The following is a 17,594-nucleotide window of genomic DNA, read 5'->3' on the forward strand; positions in this document are numbered from 1 at the left end:
AATCTGCCTTTGGCATCTACCACATCTGACATACCTTTGTTCTGACCCTGTTTACCTACCTTGCCTAGAAAAATGTCACGTCCGCCTGGGAATACTACAGTCGTTCAAACATTTTGGTCTATTTGTTATGTTTTCTTTTCCCATGGTTGTATTAGGAGTGATCTGGGATGTGGTTGCCACTGTCAGGCTTTTTTGTCTGGTATCGTGGCTAAAAGTATAGCCAAATTGCTTGGGTTTTAAATCCCAACTGCATGGTTTCCTAACTGCATGACCTTGGCCAAGTAACTTAACGGCTCTGGGTCTCAGTTTCCTCATCTGTAAATGTAATCCTAATAATAGAAAGTACTTTATAGTGTTGAATTGTTAGTATCGAATTAATTTATTTATATACTGAATTTATGTATGTGTGTGTACGGGTGTCTTTGTGTGTAGACACACACATAAGATATGTATCAACTCATATATACATATGTGTATGTATATATGTACATACACATGTATTTACATGCACACATACATATCTTAGAAAATTGGCACAAAGTAAGCATTCTATAAATATCAGCGATCACACCTGTTATAATTTTTCTCAACAAGACTCTAAATGCTGCGCCAGCCTATCAAAAGATACCACATCTATTTAATGTTTTTTACCTAGCCCAAAGCCATGACTAGTTGGGTGACTTTTTAAAAATGGACACTTGATAACTGATCAGTCCAAAAATTAATTCACAGTGTAAAACACCATGAATTGTACTGTTATTTGCCTCTCAGTTGTAGAAATTCGTTTCATTTCACACTATGTTTAGTTGTGATTGGATCATTGTAGACTTTTTTTCTGTCATTTTTTTGTGGTTAAAGATTTAAATTTGTTATGGAGACAAGCTTTTCAGTTGACCAATGATTAGCTAATTTCTGATCATAGAAAAGGAAACAGATTGCCCCAAGTCTGCTGTTTTCATTTCCTCATGGGAGGAAGAAGCATAGCAGAGAAGAAAGGCGCACGCTCAAGGCACTGAACCTCCGCCACCATGGGGAACTTGTTTGTGAATGAGGGCCTGTCCATCTTCGTCATTGTAAGTACCCATGAGAATGAAATGAAAAATTCTCCGACTTGTTTGGGTTCTCTTGGAAATGAAAATAGAGCAAAGCTTTTTTGTTTGTTTTGTTTGAGAAATTGTGTTGAAACTGATTTATTATGTGAACATGCATCCATCTGTAAGCAGAGTGAGTCCATTCTTCCAAACTTATTCATGGAAAGAATGTATCTGGGGACTCACTTCACCTAGTTTATTTCTGGAGTTTTTAGGAGTAATAAATTAGCCAGCGTTTCACAGTGGGAGTAGGAGACATTTCATGCTAATGATCCTTGTTTACTCAGAGGCAAATTTCTCTACTTTTAATGTATTTATACCACCTAAAAATGGGCAATTGAAATTTTATACAGTTTTCCAAATAACAAATGCAAGACTGGCTCATGTGTGGGAAATTGGCCTTTATTTCAGTAATTACACCGAAAATAATTGAAGTTCTCAATTTTCTTTTTTTAAAAAGTGTCTTCTTTTCTCTGAGGTAAACTTTAGTTATTTGTGAGGTTTTTAAAAATTTAAGGGAAGGGAATTGAAAAAAAAACTATCTAGACACATATTTATAGCGTATATATGATATATATTATATTTAGCTGTATATAAATCAATATAGTCTGTCTTGAGAAACAATTTTTGTAAGTAAAGATATGGCTAATTTTCGAACAGACATGATGATTTCTTTAGTTTTTAACATAACATAGATCAACTATTTTTTTAAGACGGTGGTCTCAGCAAAGCAATCACAGACAATTGGGAAGATAGAAATGTGATTTATAAGTAGCTTTTCCAAATAGCCAACTAAAGTATTACCCAGATGTTAAAAAGAACACTTATGTATGAATTTTTTGAAAGAATTTATCATGAAGTAAATATGACTCTTTGAGCTATAGAGGTAGAGAGAAATGAGTGGCACAGATAAAATAAAAATCACAAATATTTTGTCATTTAAAAAAAAATTAAGCCAAATCAACACTCTAATGCAATACAGAATTGTTCTGAGGACTCCAAGCTGTTAAGTTGATTTCTTATCCCCATTTGAAGAACAGATTACTCCTTTAAAAAATAAGTTCAAGTATAAACACTTTTAGCTCTTACCACAGTTTTCCCAGGGAAGTGACCTCTGTCTAAACTATACACTCATGTACTTGAAAGTGAACCCACAGCTTGGAAGGCAAGAGTAAAAATGACAAGGTTAGGAAATGGAGAAGTGGTTTTAGTACCTTCTTCTTTATAAAGAGAGACTCTTCTCAAGCATCGAAGGACATCAAATAGCCTCAAAGCACAGTTAAGAACAGATTGCTACTGTGGAGCTGAAGGTGGAGGACTGGGTAGAGTCATCGTTTGATGCAATCAGTGCTTGGGATGAAATGAGCAGTCACAATCTAGAAGGATCTCCCTTTAAAAAAAAAAAAATCCCATGCCTCTCATTCCCTCATTGATGCTGAATATTCCCTCTTTCAAAAGTGAAGCAGGGCTTCCCTGGTGGCGCAGTGGTTGAGAGTCCGCCTGCCGATGCAGGGGACACGGGTTCGTGCCCTGGTCCGGGAAGATCCCACATGCCGCAGAGCGGCTGGGCCCGTGAGCCATGGCCGCTGAGCCTGTGCGTCCGGAGCCTGTGCTCCGCAACGGGAGAGGCCACGACAGTGAGAAGCCCGCGTATCGCAAAAAAAAAAAAAAAAATTAAAAAGTGAAGCAAAACTTATCAAGTAGAATTAAAGCCTTGTCATTTTAGCTGATGAGACCTCCACTAGCTGGGGCGGGATGCTGTGTGGCGGAGAGAGGTAATCACACCTGTGAGAATCAAACACAAAGTCCTGCTGGTGCAGAGGACAGTATAGGAACAGATTCCTTTCCCTTCTCTTTGTAAGAAGAGTCACCTGCTGTCATCTATCAATCTAAAAGGAGGAGAAAGAAAGGAGGGGAGATAGATAATAACTCGGCATACGGCCCAAGTAGTATAACAATCACGGGGGACAACACAGGGAGGAAAGGTTACTTACAGAGAAGTGTAGTGATACTCTTGCAGGAAGGAGCTGGCTTTGTAACCACCTTAATCAAAGGCTGTACTTGGGGAAGTCCTGACCTTGGTCTGACTCTAAACTGCTGTGAAATCTACCTGTTGAAACATGACAACTTCATGCAACCACTTCTGTTTGTGCAGCTGGTATGGCTGGGGATGAACGTCTTCCTCTTTGTCTGGTACTACCGGGTTTATGATATTCCAGATAAGTTCTTCTACACTCGAAAACTTCTTGGGGTAAGTAGAAGTTCCATCTCCCTCAGTATTGACTGGCTCCCATGTCTAATCAGAGATTCTTGTTCCTATTCCTTTTAACATTTTAAAGAAATATTCTGACCAACCCAAAGAGCACCATCGGCCTCACTCCCTCCATTGCAACCCCCTGGGCAAGAGTCTTTAGGCCTTCCAGTGTGGGACAGACAGAAGTGTGGCAGAGGGTCCCAGCAGCATCCTTCCCCTCCCAAGAACTACTGTGCTACTGTTTAGCTTGAAGGAGAAATCTAATACTGACTCCGGAATGGATGGGCAGGTTGGAAAGATCGATCCAGGGGTGACACAGGTGGCACAAGTGGGACTTCCTATATTCTCTAAATCATCCGATTCCTATTAACTTTTGTGCATGAAAAACCCTGCTCCTAATGACATGTTATGAAATACTCTTCAGGAAATAAGCCTCTCCCTACATATGGAGGCTTTGAGGAACCTGCCCAAAGATCACGTTCTTTGACTCGACTGGCAGAGCAAAGGCCCCTGACTTTTCTTGGGTCCAATAACATTCTCAGTTTCCTTGAACTGACAGGGCTCTTCTTCATCATAAATGAAAATAAGAAAATAAGTACAATTACGGCTGCCCCCAGAGGATATCATTTGTTACATCATACTGAAACCATTACTTAATAATACTAATTATAATATGTATTATACATCATATGCATAAATAATTATAACATATAATTACACTACATTATTATAATTGTTGTTAACTTATTCAGGTTGATGCTGAAAAGGATGATTTCCCTTTGCATTTTCCTCCTCCAAAATACGCAACTTCTTTAGGCATTACAAAGAACAATTATACCATACGAACTTAGTTACTGTTGAGGTTAGTCTATGTGCTAAGAAGATCTTTACAAAGACCTAATTTCTATACTGAACTCTAGTTAATGATATGCATGCTTAAATATTTAGGAGGAAGTAAACTGATATCTGCAACTTACTTGGAAATACATCAAAAATAAGATGCATTGATGGATGGATAGAGGGATGGGTAGATGGATGGAGAGGTGAATAGACATGTGCTAAAGCAACCATTGTAAAATGTAAAAGGTAGAATCTTGGAGATGAATCAACAGGTATTCATTGTGAAATTATTTCAAATTCTCTTTATGTTTGAAAATATTCATAATATTTATTTTAATCTGGCCCTTGCTCCCCACCCCAACATTTTATTCATTTATGATGAAGAAGAGCCCTGGCTCTAAAGGACCTTCCTTCCCAGATAACTTGATATCTCTTTTTTTTTTTTGCGTTACGCGGGCCTCTCACTGTTGTGGCCTCTCCCGTTGCGGAGCACAGGCTCCGGACGCGCAGGCTCAGCAGCCATGGCTCACGAGCCCAGCCGCTCTGCGGCATGTGGGATCTTCCCGCACCGGGGCACGAACCCACGTCCCCTGCATTGGCAGGCGGACTCTCAACCACTGCACCACCAGGGAAGCCCCTATAACTTGATATCTCTGGAGTGTGGGCCTCATGCTGGGAAGCCTGGGGGAGTGGGTGTAGGCAAGTGGGGCGGGCGGTGTCCTGGGCGCACAAGAGTCACCCTGCTTCTTATCCTGCCTTTTCCAGTCAGCGCTGGCACTGGCCAGGGCCCCTGCAGCCTGCCTGAATTTCAACTGCATGCTGATTCTGCTGCCAGTCTGTCGAAATCTACTGTCTTTCCTCAGGGGTTCCAGTGCGGTAAGAACCAACATTTACAAAGTTTGAGTTCCTCAGAATTTCGAAGGCCATCAAGCTCAATGCCGCCCCCCCCCCTTTTTTTAACATCTTTATTGGAGTATAATTGCTTTGCAGTGGTGTGTTAGTTTCTGCTTTATAACAAAGTGAATCAGCTATACATATATATATATCCCCATATCTCCTCCCTTTTGCGTCTCCCTCCCACCCTCCCTATCCCACCCATCCAGGTGGTCACAAAGCACCGAGCTGATCTCCCTGTGCTATGTGGCTGCTTCCCACTAGCTATCTACTTTACGTTTGGTAGTGTATATATGTCCATGCCACTCTCTCACTTCATCCCAGCTTACCCTTCCCCTCCCCATGTCCTCAAGTCCATTCTCTAGTAGGTCTGTGTCTTTATTCCTGTCTCACCCCTATGTTCTTCAGAACCATTTTTTTCCCTTAGATTCCATATATATGTGTTAGCATACGGTATTTGTCTTTCTCTTTCTGACTTACTTCACTCTGTATGACAGACTCTAGGTCCATCCACCTCACTACAGATAACTCAATTTCGTTTCTTTTTATGGCTGAGTAATATTCCATTGTATATATGTGCCACATCTTCTTTATCCATTCATCTGTTGATGGACACGTAGGTTGCTTCCATGTCCTGGCTATTGTAAATAGAGCTGCAATGAACATTGTGGTACATGACTCTTTTTGAATTATGGTTTTCTCAGGGTATATATCCAGTGGTGGGATTGCTGGGTCATATGGTAGTTGTATTTTTAGTTTTTTGAGGAACCTCCATACTGTTCTCCATAGTGGCTGCACCAATAGGGAAAGCAAACCAAGAGTTTGTGAGGATTCCAACCTCTGTACAATATTCACAAGCCAAGCAATGCTTGATTCTCTAGTTTATTTTTATATTATTTGTTGGTGGAGCTCCTTGGGATAGCCATTTAACCTGGAACAGACATTAAAAACAAACAAACAAAAAGTAAACAACAACCAATCAACATATACCTCAACAATAGCAATAAAGTACATATGCATGTACACACACAGACATACATCATATGACGTATGTATATGTATATAAGCAGAGATTTATGAGACTGACGTGAAATTTGGGAATTAATCTCACAGTGCCATGTTTCTCAAAATTTTTAAGTCAGAGAAAATCTCTTTTGTGGATAATATCCAAAGAAGATGGGATCAATGAGCTATGAGTCACTATGTAATGAATGTGACAGGTGTTATGTCCATGGAATTGAGGAGTTCAGAGCTTTCTAAATGCCCGGGGTCTTTCACCCTCACTTCAACAATCCAGAGAGCCCCTAATATACTATGCTAGAAGAAAAAAATGATTATGTAGGAAGAGCTTTTGTAATCTATAAAATGGTATACGAATTTCTTATTGATATTGTTATACAAAGATGAGAAAAGAGGAACTTGGAATCTGCACATGTACTCAAATTAATACGATACAAAGCAAAATATGATGGGTCCCACAAAATGTTACAAATAAGGAGCTACAGGGAATCCATCAAAGGAGGGGGAAATTATATCAGGTGGCGCAGGGGATGGAAAAAGGCTTCTTAGAGAAGGTGGCATCAGATATGGGCATATAAGGATAAAATAAGCCTGTACGAGATATAAAGGAGAGAGAAAGACATTCTACATGGAGAAAACGGTATGGGCAAAAGCACAGGGAATGGTGAGGAAATCATATCCTTGAAAGTCCTGTGTGATCATGACTTGTGGCTTCTCTTTGGATGTGTTTGCCATTCCTGACCACACCATAGAGGGCAGCTCTTCCAAAGTTAGGGACTGATACCCTAGTGGGACCCATTCCACTGCCCATTAGTGACTAGTAGCCTCTCTTTTTCCTTTTAATAAGATGTTCTTTTTATATTAACTAGCTTTTTAAAAAATTACCTATTAAGTAGAGGTCATTTATAGTGGAGAGAAGCAAGCAATCTACTTTGATGGGAGTGTAGGGATTTTAAAGGGTAGGTGTCTGAGGTCAGGCTGGAGCTTTGCTGGTAAACTAGGACCTTAAATGTATAGCTGAGATGTTAATACTTAACTGGTAATCGAAGACTAAGTGGGTGAAGGAAAGTGATCTAAACTGCCAATAACAAAACTTGCCTTGAGCTCTGCCTCATTTTCTCTAGTCTTACTAAATTCACATTGATCCTAAGGAGATTCTTTTTCTTTGAGAACTATACAATACTTGATTTACTAATATAGGGTTAGCAGGCTACAACTAACAGTAGACATTGATTACAAGGATTTCCAAAATCATCTTTTTAACCTAAGAAACCACAGAGGCAGAATTCCATTTGATTGAAAAGTTTTCTTTTTTTTAAATTGAAGTATAGTTGATTTACAATGTTGTGTAATTTATGCTGTACACCAAATTGACTCAGTTATTCATATATATACATTCTTTTTATATTCTTTTCCATTACAGTTTATCACAGGACATTGAATATAGTTTCCTGTGCTATACAGTAGGACCTTGTTGTTCATCCATTGTATATGTAATAGTTTGCATCTACTAACCCCAAACTCCCTCACACCGCTCCCCCTTGGCAACCACAGGTCTGTTCTCTCTGTTCTCTCTGTGAGTCTGTTTGTGCTTCGTAGATAGGTTCAGCTGTGTCATATTTCAGATTCCACATATAAGTTATATCCTATGGTATTTGTCTTTATTTCTGACTTACTTCACTTAGTATGATCATCTCTGGGTCCATCCATGTTGCTGGAAATGGCATTATTTCATTCTTTTTATGGCTGAGTAATATTCCATCGTATATATGTACCACATCTTCTTTATCCATTCATCTTTTGATGGACATTTAGGTTGTTTCCATGTCTTGGCTCTTGTGAATAGTGCTGCTATGAACGTTGGGGTGCATGTATCTTTTTGAATTAGAGTTTTGTCCGGATATATGCCCAGGAGTGGGATTGCTGGATCATAGGGTAATTGCAAAGTTTTATTGATGAACCACCTGTAAAGTACAACATCTGGTATATTGCAGGTGCCCAATGAACATTTGCTAAATGAAGTTCGGGGACTGTAGTTTTTTTATTCTCCCCCCACCCCCTGTTCAAATACTTTCTATTTAGAGGAAGTAAACCCTGAGAAACAGGCAGTGTTTTCGCCAGGACAGCCTGTTAAGAAATCCTTGTTACCCCACAGGCCCAAATTGCGATGCCGTTGCGTGGCCATGCCCCATGAGTGGCACATGTTGTAATGGCCACTTTTAGGCTTCCTGTGGCCTAAAAGGAGGGAAGATCCTCATGAGGGTCTCTAAAGACAGGGTGAAATGAGGCTGCTCTTCAAATTGCAGAGACACTCAACTCTCTAACCAGAGAGACCTGTATGTCAAAGAAAATATTTTTAAAAATTAGCAGCAAGTAAGATTCTTTTACAGATGGGGTGTGTCCCTCCTCCAGATTTCCCAATCTGAAATGTTAACTGGGCAAAGAACCTTCTATTCTGATTGGGATTAAAATGAGTACACATGCTGTGACTAATGTTGGAAATTATAACACCTGCCACTTATTGAGTCTTCCTGGACCTCACCTCGTGAAATCTGCATGTCAGACCAGTGAGGTGGGGATGAAATTCATTGGGAGTGTTGGGATTCCAGCCCAGGTGCTTGTGCCTCCAGAGCCTCTTCACTTTCCTACATGCCACCTAAACTCAAAACTCTCTTGTGGCTGGGCCCGTGAGCCATGGCCGCTGAGCCTGCGCGTCCAGAGCCTGTGCTCCGCAACGGGACAGGCCACAACAGTGAGAGGCCCGCGTACCGCAAAAACAACAAAAAACAAAAAACAAAAAAAACTCTCTTGTGGTGGTCCTACGGTCTTAGAAAGGCCATCATGTATATATGAATATTTGGGCAGGCTGAATAACCTAGGCTAGAAGTGACAGGGGTGTTGTAACTTCAAGGATTTATTAGTAGGCCTTTATGCAAACTTAACAGTCACGGAACTGGAGAAAGAAAGAAAACCACAGGGTTGGCCCACCCCAGGAAAACTAGGGGTAAAGACTCTGAGCCTGCTCTGTCGAGGGAAATGGGGAATGGTGGGACTCAGCATACAGAAGTCCCCAAAGAAGCCTTAATAACCTCAACTTGGATGGAAGTTCTAGTCTGAAGATCAGAAAGAAACAGGAAGGCAAGAGAGTGAGCTCTTTTCTCTAACCTTATATAGCCTGGGGGTCAGAGGCCCTCGATATAGCTCTATATCTGACCATGTGGTCCAGGGCAAGGCTCTTGGACTTCCTGTCTCATAGTTGTTGTTTTTCTTTTTGTTGTTGTTTTTAGCTAAAAAGCAGGTGAGATAATGCAAGTGTAAGAATGAATATGAATGATATTCTAAAAGTGTGTTAATGGACTAAGCCTGTCAACTAATGAGTTGTCAGTTAACAAATATTTGTTGAGTGCCAACTATATGCTAAGCACAGCGGACGTAGAGTGAGTAGAGAGTAAGACATGGATGAGCCATGAGCTCAGGGAGCTTAGAGTTTTATGGAAGAGATAGAAGATAAACATGTAATTTCAAAATTATAGGCAGTGCTGTACAAATCCAGTGGTGTTCTTCGTATTTATCACATATTCTACTGCCACCAGGTTTCAACATTACTGTCAGTTTCTTTGCCTGAGTTCTGTAGATTCAAGGCTGGCTTTTGCGATTTCTCTCAAACTGCATATAAATATCTAATTCAAATTCATTCATGGCACCTGTGGCGAGACCAGGTGTACATAAAATAGAACTTTAAAGTTTCCATAACACTCATGTTACAGAAGCTAATGTTTTGCCCCATTAAATATGCACTTCTTTGTTCCATTTCTCAATGCTTTGAATTTTTTTGCTCTCACAGTTTGAATCGAGCATAGCAAGCTGCCGAGATAACTCAATAATCTCCCTTGCACTTGAATGTTAGCTTATTGAGATTGGGCAAGGCTCTAGTTGACAGTAACAGAGGAACTTCCCTTTAGAAGTCAATGGCAAAAAGAAGAGCAGTTGTTCGGTGAGGAAGCTGTTGTGCATGATGGCAGCTTGGGTAATTGGTAGGTGGCTGGCGGTAATTCACAAGTGACTCAAAAGCATAAAAATGGTTTCTGCATGGTAGGGAGGGAGAAAAAAGCCCTGCGCAGTCACAGGCAGCAAAGCCCTCCTTTCTACCCCACCCAGCCATCTTGCCACCTTGTCAGGAAATGATGAGGAAATTATATCCGGAAGCCCCGTATAATCATGGCTTACGGCTTCTCTTTGCATGTGTTTGCCATTCCTGACCACACTATAGAGGGTGGCTTGGAAAAATGAGGGATTGGTGCCCTGGTAGGACCTTAGTTAGTTCTACTAACTCATTAGTGACTAAGAGTCTCCGTTTTTTCTTCTAATAAAATGTATGTATTTCATACTAAATAGCATTTTTTTAAAACCACCTATTAAGATCAGACTATTACTGAATGGACCTTGTGTTTCCCAAGCACATCTCTCCATTTTTCTGGCACTCAGTTAACTTTTCTCTAACAGTTTGTTGCTCAAGCTGATAAGAGACATTGAAATCTATTGTTTCATATTTTTGATGATCCATGTTGATGATGATAAGGGTAGAACTATGGAGACAGTGTAGAGATCATGAGGAAACCACATTCCTTTCCTTCAAATTCAGCATGCAGGAGCAAGTATCTTTTCCCCCAAAAGTTTCAAAACAATTTGTCTGGAAGTAGAAAAGAAAATCGTTTGGCATGTATAGATATGTGGGTAAATACATCTCTATAGGTTTAGAATAATTGTCTTGGGTTCTAGGACAGTGAAAATGTCATTTAACCAAATAGTTATGTAAGGATTGTTAAAGATACATGATATATTGCTCTGCACACAGGATGCTTACCCTCTAGCTGGGGAGCCATGCCATACTAGCTGAAAAGTTAAATAACGATACCAAAAAAAAAGCGAGTGTTTATTAAATACCTCTCAATGAATCTATGAAACAGACCTACAAGGGAATAATTATGATAAATATATAGGTGAGAAAGCTGGAAACTGAGCATATTGTTCAATGTCACACAGCTAGGTGGTAGGGCTGGGGTCCAGCACAGATATATCTGATGGCAAATTGCTTTCTGACCCTACTAATTCCCATTCTCTCATTCTTGGGACTCCAATTGCGTCTATCACTCCAATGAGGACTGTATTAAATGATCTACTTCTGTGTAACAAATTTCCACAAACTTAGAGGCTTAAAGCAACTCCCGTTTACTAGTTCACAGCTGTGCAGAAGTCCAGCATCCTGCTTGCTCAGGGTGTCACAAAGCTGACATCAAGGCGTCAACTGGGCTGAATACTCATATGCAGACTCTGGGTAAAATCTTCCAAGCTCATTCTTGTTGGCAAAATCCAGTCCCTGGCAGCTGCAGGACTAAGGTCCCTGTCTCCTGCTGACAGTTCCTCTGGGGCTGCTCTCAGATCCGAGGTGTATTCCTTGCCATGTGGCCCCTTCCATCTTCAAGCCAGCAGCAGCGTATCAAATACTTCTTGCACCTAAGATTTCTGACTGTTAGAGTCAGATTTAAAGGGCTCGTGTGATTGGGTCAGGCCCACCCAGATCATCTCTCTCTTAAGGTCAGTTTGGGATTTTAATTACCTCTGCAAAATCCCTTTTTCCATATAATGTAACGAAATCACAGGCGTGTCATCCTATCATAGTTATAGGTCAGGTCTCACCCGCACTCAAGGGGAGGAGATTATATAAGGTCATTGGGGAACATCTTACAATTCTGCCTACCACAAGGACTCTACGAAGCTGTGGAGGAACCTAGCAATCAGGAAAAAGATATTTCCTTAACACTGTAAAAACTACAAAGGAGTAAAACAATGTACGGTGCTTGAAATAAACACAAAAGACAATGAGGCTATAAAAGAAAACAGGACAGTCAATTCTTCACCCACAGAAGTGTAAAAGAAGTGATTTCAACCAGGAAACCCTTATTTTGAGAGCCCGAGTCACCGGTGAACAGGTTGTTGTAGCTGCTGCTGGTAGGGTTCCACCCGTATTCCCTCTGCACTGTCAGTTCCAGTACATGGGGCAGCTGTCTTCTGCCAGCTCAGGTCATTCTCTGCCTGAGGATTTTCTTTCAGCCCTCTCCTGGGACAAGCCGGAAATGCCAGGGAGTTGATGCCCTGGGAAGAGCCCTCAGCCAATGATGGATAGGAGTTGGTAGAGACTACCCAAGTTTCCTAACCCCTCAGGTAACAAACCTCTGGGGGCGTATCCTACACAGTCTCCCAGAGTTCCCCGATCGGAGAGCCCGCTGATAAGATATGGTAGTGGTAGTTGATGTGCTAATACACCCTTTATTGGTTTCCTTCCCTTCCCAAACTTACTCCCTCTAACCTCACTTTCCAGATAGAGTACTTTCACTTAACTTCTTGTCTTGGTTTTTAGACATGTAGAATAACAGTGACTGTATCTTTACATTTGGTTTGATGGAAAAGGGAATGAACCTTAAAGACAAATCGTCCTGGATCCCAGCCAATGTGAGAGTTAGCTTTAGTTTTGTTATCTGTAAAATAAGGACAGTAATGCTTATCTGGTTACATTAAATGAGGCAATGATTATGGGTAAACTGCCTGGCTCACAGAAGTCACTCAATAAAGCCTAAATGTTTTTTCCTTTCTCTGAAGTCTTCAGTGTCTTCCTTACTGGTATTTCTGCAGTTCCAGGAACCTGCTTTCATGATCCAAACAGCCTGCCCTCCCTAGATGTAGCTAACTCAGAGGTAGTGGAGTAAGCACAATTTTCTATGCAATTCTATTTTTTCTATAAAACCAGAACATTTTATTAAAAATAAATAAGCCAAATATTTAACACCTGTATATTGACATTGAATATGTTTGGAACCAGGTATTTAAAATACCTGAGCTTTTTGTTTTGTTTTGGGGGTTTTTTGCACTTCACTCTGTTCTCCTTAAAAGTTTTCTGAATCTCTATGGCAGTACATCTAGCCTTGGAAACAAAGCATCCAGAGCGAGCACTTGACCACTTTTCAGAGAACAAAGCTCTGTCTGATTCAACCAGAAACCAGGTTTTGTTTTGTTTTTTTCCTCTACTTTGGGCATTGACATGAATCCAGATTCAAACCCACATCTTCTAACATATGTCGGTAGGACAATTACACTAACCAGTTGACCGAAATGCCATTTTAATGCCAAGGTAATCATAAAAGGTATGAAATATCAGAATGTTGATATCTCTGGCATCAGAGAGCCTGGGTTTAGACCTCAGCTCTGTCACTTATTAACTATGCAACCTAAGGGAAGGTAACTTCTCTATGCCTTTGTTTCCTCATCTGTCATGTGGTGATAATAATGGTACCTCCCACATAGGATTAATGTAAGAATGAAATGAGTCGATGCATGTAAAACACTTAAAGCAACTCCTAGGGACTTCCCTGGCGGTCCAGTGGTTAAGACTCTGCACTTCCACTGCAGGGGGTGCAGGTCCGATCCCTGGTCAGGGAACTAAGATCCTGCGTGCTGCACAGTGCGGTCAAAAATTTTAAAAACAATAAAAAAAAAAACACTTAAAGCAGCTCCTTGCACAAGTTCTTTGTAAGCACTATTATAATTTTTGCTATGATTATTTTGTTAATGATCTCCCTTGTTATGTTGTCTCTATCAACATATGCAGGTGGACACTTTTTTTCTCCTCTCATAGTGTCTATGTCCTGGAAGGGTGCTCTTCTAAAACTATTCACTTGTTCTAGAACTGTTCACTTGTCTGTATCCCCATGGACTTTCAGGTCTTTGAGGGCAGCCCTGTCCTTTTAAAATTTCTATATCCCCTCGTTATTAAATAAACTAATCTGAACTAGAAACTATGTAGTTAGATGTTTTCTGTCCAAATTCATATTTTATACAATTAAGCAATGGATTCCATGAGAGGCTTTTTATGTTAATAGTACGAGAACCTAAAACATTGGTTAAGCCAGCCATGCCACTTATTGGCTGTTTGACCTTGGGAAGATGACTACATCTATCTGAGCCTCAGTGTTCTCATCTGTCAAATGGGTAGAATGATGTAGTTTTTAGGGTGGTCATAAGAATTAAATGAGATGATATGTGTCTAATGCCTGGCACAGAGAAAACTTTCTTGTTAACAATTACGATTTCATTCTTTCCCCTTTAATCCAAAGTGCTGCTCAACAAGAATTCGAAGACAACTGGACAGGAACCTCACCTTTCATAAAATGGTGGCGTGGATGATCGCACTTCACACTGGTATGTTCATTAAGATATTTGAGATTGCAAAGGAAACTTGGAACCAGAGCGTTCCCTCTAAGATATTTTTAAAATAAGGGATCAGCCTTTGCAGGTAGATTAGGTGGTGATTGGATGTGTACTTTTTGAATGAGTTCTATGAAAAAATATTCACCCCTCTTTCTGCCATCCCAACACTAGGATTTATTCCTTCAGGTCTTAAAACTTTTTCCCCTTAGACTCTTCTGATAAAATCCCAGTGTATTCACCCTTTTACACACTTTTTAACATCAAAATTGTTTGTTAGTCCACATATGAGAGCTTTTATTCATTCATCTTTTAAATACTTGGTTGAACGTGTAGATTCATGGATTTCTTGCAATAATCCTACAAGGGCCATAGCCCATAAGTTGGGAATTTCTTAAGATAGCCTTTATTAGCTAAACACTTTCTTTTTATTATTGTTTATATATATATATATATATACACATATGTATATATGATAGTATTCATGTGTTTATGTATATTTTGTGTTATTATTATAATTATTAAGGTGGTGGTGGTGGTGTAAGAAGGGATCCTTATCAAATCTCCACTAACTTATCGTAGAGTCAGGGGCTGCAGCCAGAAACGCAGCTACAAATAAAATTGTACACACACTTCACCCTCTTTGTTTCTCTTCTGTGCCCTCTTCAGCGATTCACACCATTGCACACCTATTTAATGTGGAGTGGTGTGTCAATGCCCGAGTCAACAATTCTGACCCTTATTCAATAGCACTCTCTGACATTGGAGATAAGCCTGGTGAAACTTACCTCAATTTTGCTCGACAGAGAATTAAGGTAAGCCTCTTATTTCCTGATTCAGATGTTCTGTAGACATTAAAACTGAGGATTAGATTTCAGTGAGTGAAGAATTCTACTTGATCAGAACAATGACAAAAGTTGACTATCAGAGGGACAATTCTGTAGGTTCTAAGAATGTGGCCACAGAGAAAATGTCTCCCACACTCCTGATCCCATATGTAGAGGGTCACCAGATGTTCTCCAGTTTCTTAAAGTCACCTATCAGAATGTGTATACGTGGAGCCTGGAGTAACACAGGCTTATCCATGGCAATGCCCAACAGTCAAAGAAAGCCAGGAACATAGTCTAGTCAAACAAAGTTGGGTTTATTACTTACTGCAGCAAAGAGACCTCACACTATGAGGAAGTCGGGGCATCTCAGGAGGGTGTTGAGAAAGGCTTGCTGTGGGACTTGTGTTAGATGATTCAGGAGGGGTTTCAGGAAGCAAGCATTTCCTCTGGATCAGGTATGGTCAGGAATTGGGGACAGTTCCAGCGTTGGGTATCTTAATAATTTTTTTTCTAGGAGGCAGAAGAATGGGGTTAAATCTGTAATAGGTCAAGAAGCAGCAGTCACCCATGTTTTTGTCTTGGCTCAGATAAGATTTCAGAGTGGTCTCGTTTTTGTGTCAGTCCATCACAGTGACAGAATGACCTTGTCTGATGTTGGTGTTCTATGAACTTGTTTATGTGAAATAGGGAACCCTCTGGCTGAGGTGTTAATACCAGGTCAGCCACCAGCTGACATCTGTCAGCAATGCATTTCCTCTTTCTTGCCTACAACATCTGAGGGGTGGCCTGTGTCTGCTAATTGCTCCAGGGGCAGCCATCTGGGGAATCGTCAGGCAAGGACTTTTTCCCTTCCAGCAGCTGCTGAGGCTTTCTACACTCAGAGGGAGAAGCTCTAAGTCATCTTCATGTGCCCAGTGGTTTGGGAGGATAGCCGAATCACATCACTCACTATACACCGAATTCCAAACATGTTTCCTTGTCTGTTTAGAATAGATTACAAGAAAAGTTCCATGATTTTGTAGAAATAATTATCCTCAGGCTGATATAAAAAAGTGTGCCTGGTCTATCTAGGGACAGAATTAAACCACATCAAATAAAATAGAAATTATTTTTCTATAATGTCTTGGATAATTTTTCTTTTACTTGTTCATTGTACAATGATACGTAAGGGTGGCAGTGTGAACATATCGAGTGAGCTGACACTGCAGTGCTGTGCCCAGATCTCTTCAGATCACTTTCACTGTGTCTGCGCTCCCCTACCCTTCTGTGTGCTTTCACTTTCAATTTCCTCTATTTGCTTTTGCTCCTCAAAGGACTGCCCTGGGGCTACTGGAGTCCCTTTGCCCAAAGTCCCTTTGCCCATATCTGAAAGGGCCTGGATAGCTATCTCGCTGAGCAGCTCTTAACCAATAACTGATGGGTGCAGGCCATGAAAACCCAGCTTCCTTGCCTTGAGTCAGGATAAGCTCTAAGGTGTAATTTACCCTCCACAGTTCCCCTGCAGCATCAGGCTGAAGATTTGGCCCGAGATCGTCCTCTTACCTGACTTGTTCCTCTTTCCTATCCTATGAACCATCCCCTTACCAGCTTCTTCTGGAGCACATTCTTTCTAAATCCTCATCTCAGGATCTGCTTTGGAGGAACGCAGCCTAAGATGTTAGGCATGCACAGAATACATTTACAAGCTAAGCACTATGACACTTTTCAAATCAAAGGGAGAAAGAGCTTCAGAGCCTTTTAGGACATATAGTTGATACTTTATTTGATACTCCCTTAGAACTCTTTCTGTGTATCAACTGATATTTCCTATGATACCTCAACCATGTAAGACTTTTTTTTTTTAACATCTTTATTGGAGTATAATTGCTTTGCAGTGGTGTGTTAGTTTCTGCTTTATAACAAAGTGAATCAGCTATACATATACATATATCCCCATATCTCCTCCCTTTTGCGTCTCCCTCCCACCCTCCCTATCCCACCCGTCCAGGTGGTCACAAAGCACCGAGCTGATCTCCCTGTGCTATGCGGCTGCTTCCCACTAGCTATCTGTTTTACGTTTGGTAGTGTATATATGTCCATGCCTCTCTCTCGCTTTGTCACAGCTTACCCTTCCCCCTCCCCATATCCTCAAGTCCATTTTCTAGTAGGTTTGTGTCTTTATTCCTGTCTTACCCCTAGGCTCTTCATGACATTATTTTTTTTCTTAGATTCCATATATATGTGTTAGCATACGGTATGTGTCTTTCTCTTTCTGACTTACTTCACTCTGTATGACAGACTCTAGGTCTATCCACCTCATTACAAATAGCTCAGTTTCGTTTCTTTTTATGGCTGAGTAATATTCCATTGTATATACGGAGATGGAAACAACCTAAGTGTCCATCATCGGATGAATGGGTAAAGAAG

The 17,594-nt window shown here is 40.6% G+C and overlaps 1 protein-coding gene across 1 annotated transcript in view; it reads left to right on the plus strand.

Moving 5' to 3' along the window:
• The first annotated feature begins 967 nt into the window (after window positions 1–967).
• Window positions 968–17,594, plus strand: part of CYBB (cytochrome b-245 beta chain) — a 34,534-nt gene continuing 17,907 nt past the window's right edge. Inside the window, exons 1-5 of the mRNA XM_079910761.1 lie at window positions 968–1,073; window positions 3,247–3,342; window positions 4,951–5,061; window positions 14,268–14,352; window positions 15,028–15,173. Of these exons, the coding sequence (XP_079766887.1) occupies window positions 1,029–1,073; window positions 3,247–3,342; window positions 4,951–5,061; window positions 14,268–14,352; window positions 15,028–15,173 (483 nt within the window). The 5' untranslated portion in view covers window positions 968–1,028. The remainder of the gene's footprint in view (window positions 1,074–3,246; window positions 3,343–4,950; window positions 5,062–14,267; window positions 14,353–15,027; window positions 15,174–17,594) is intronic.

The sequence above is a fragment of the Stenella coeruleoalba genome (genome assembly GCF_951394435.1).
Source record: "Stenella coeruleoalba genome assembly, chromosome: X".
Lineage (NCBI taxonomy): Eukaryota > Metazoa > Chordata > Mammalia > Artiodactyla > Delphinidae > Stenella > Stenella coeruleoalba.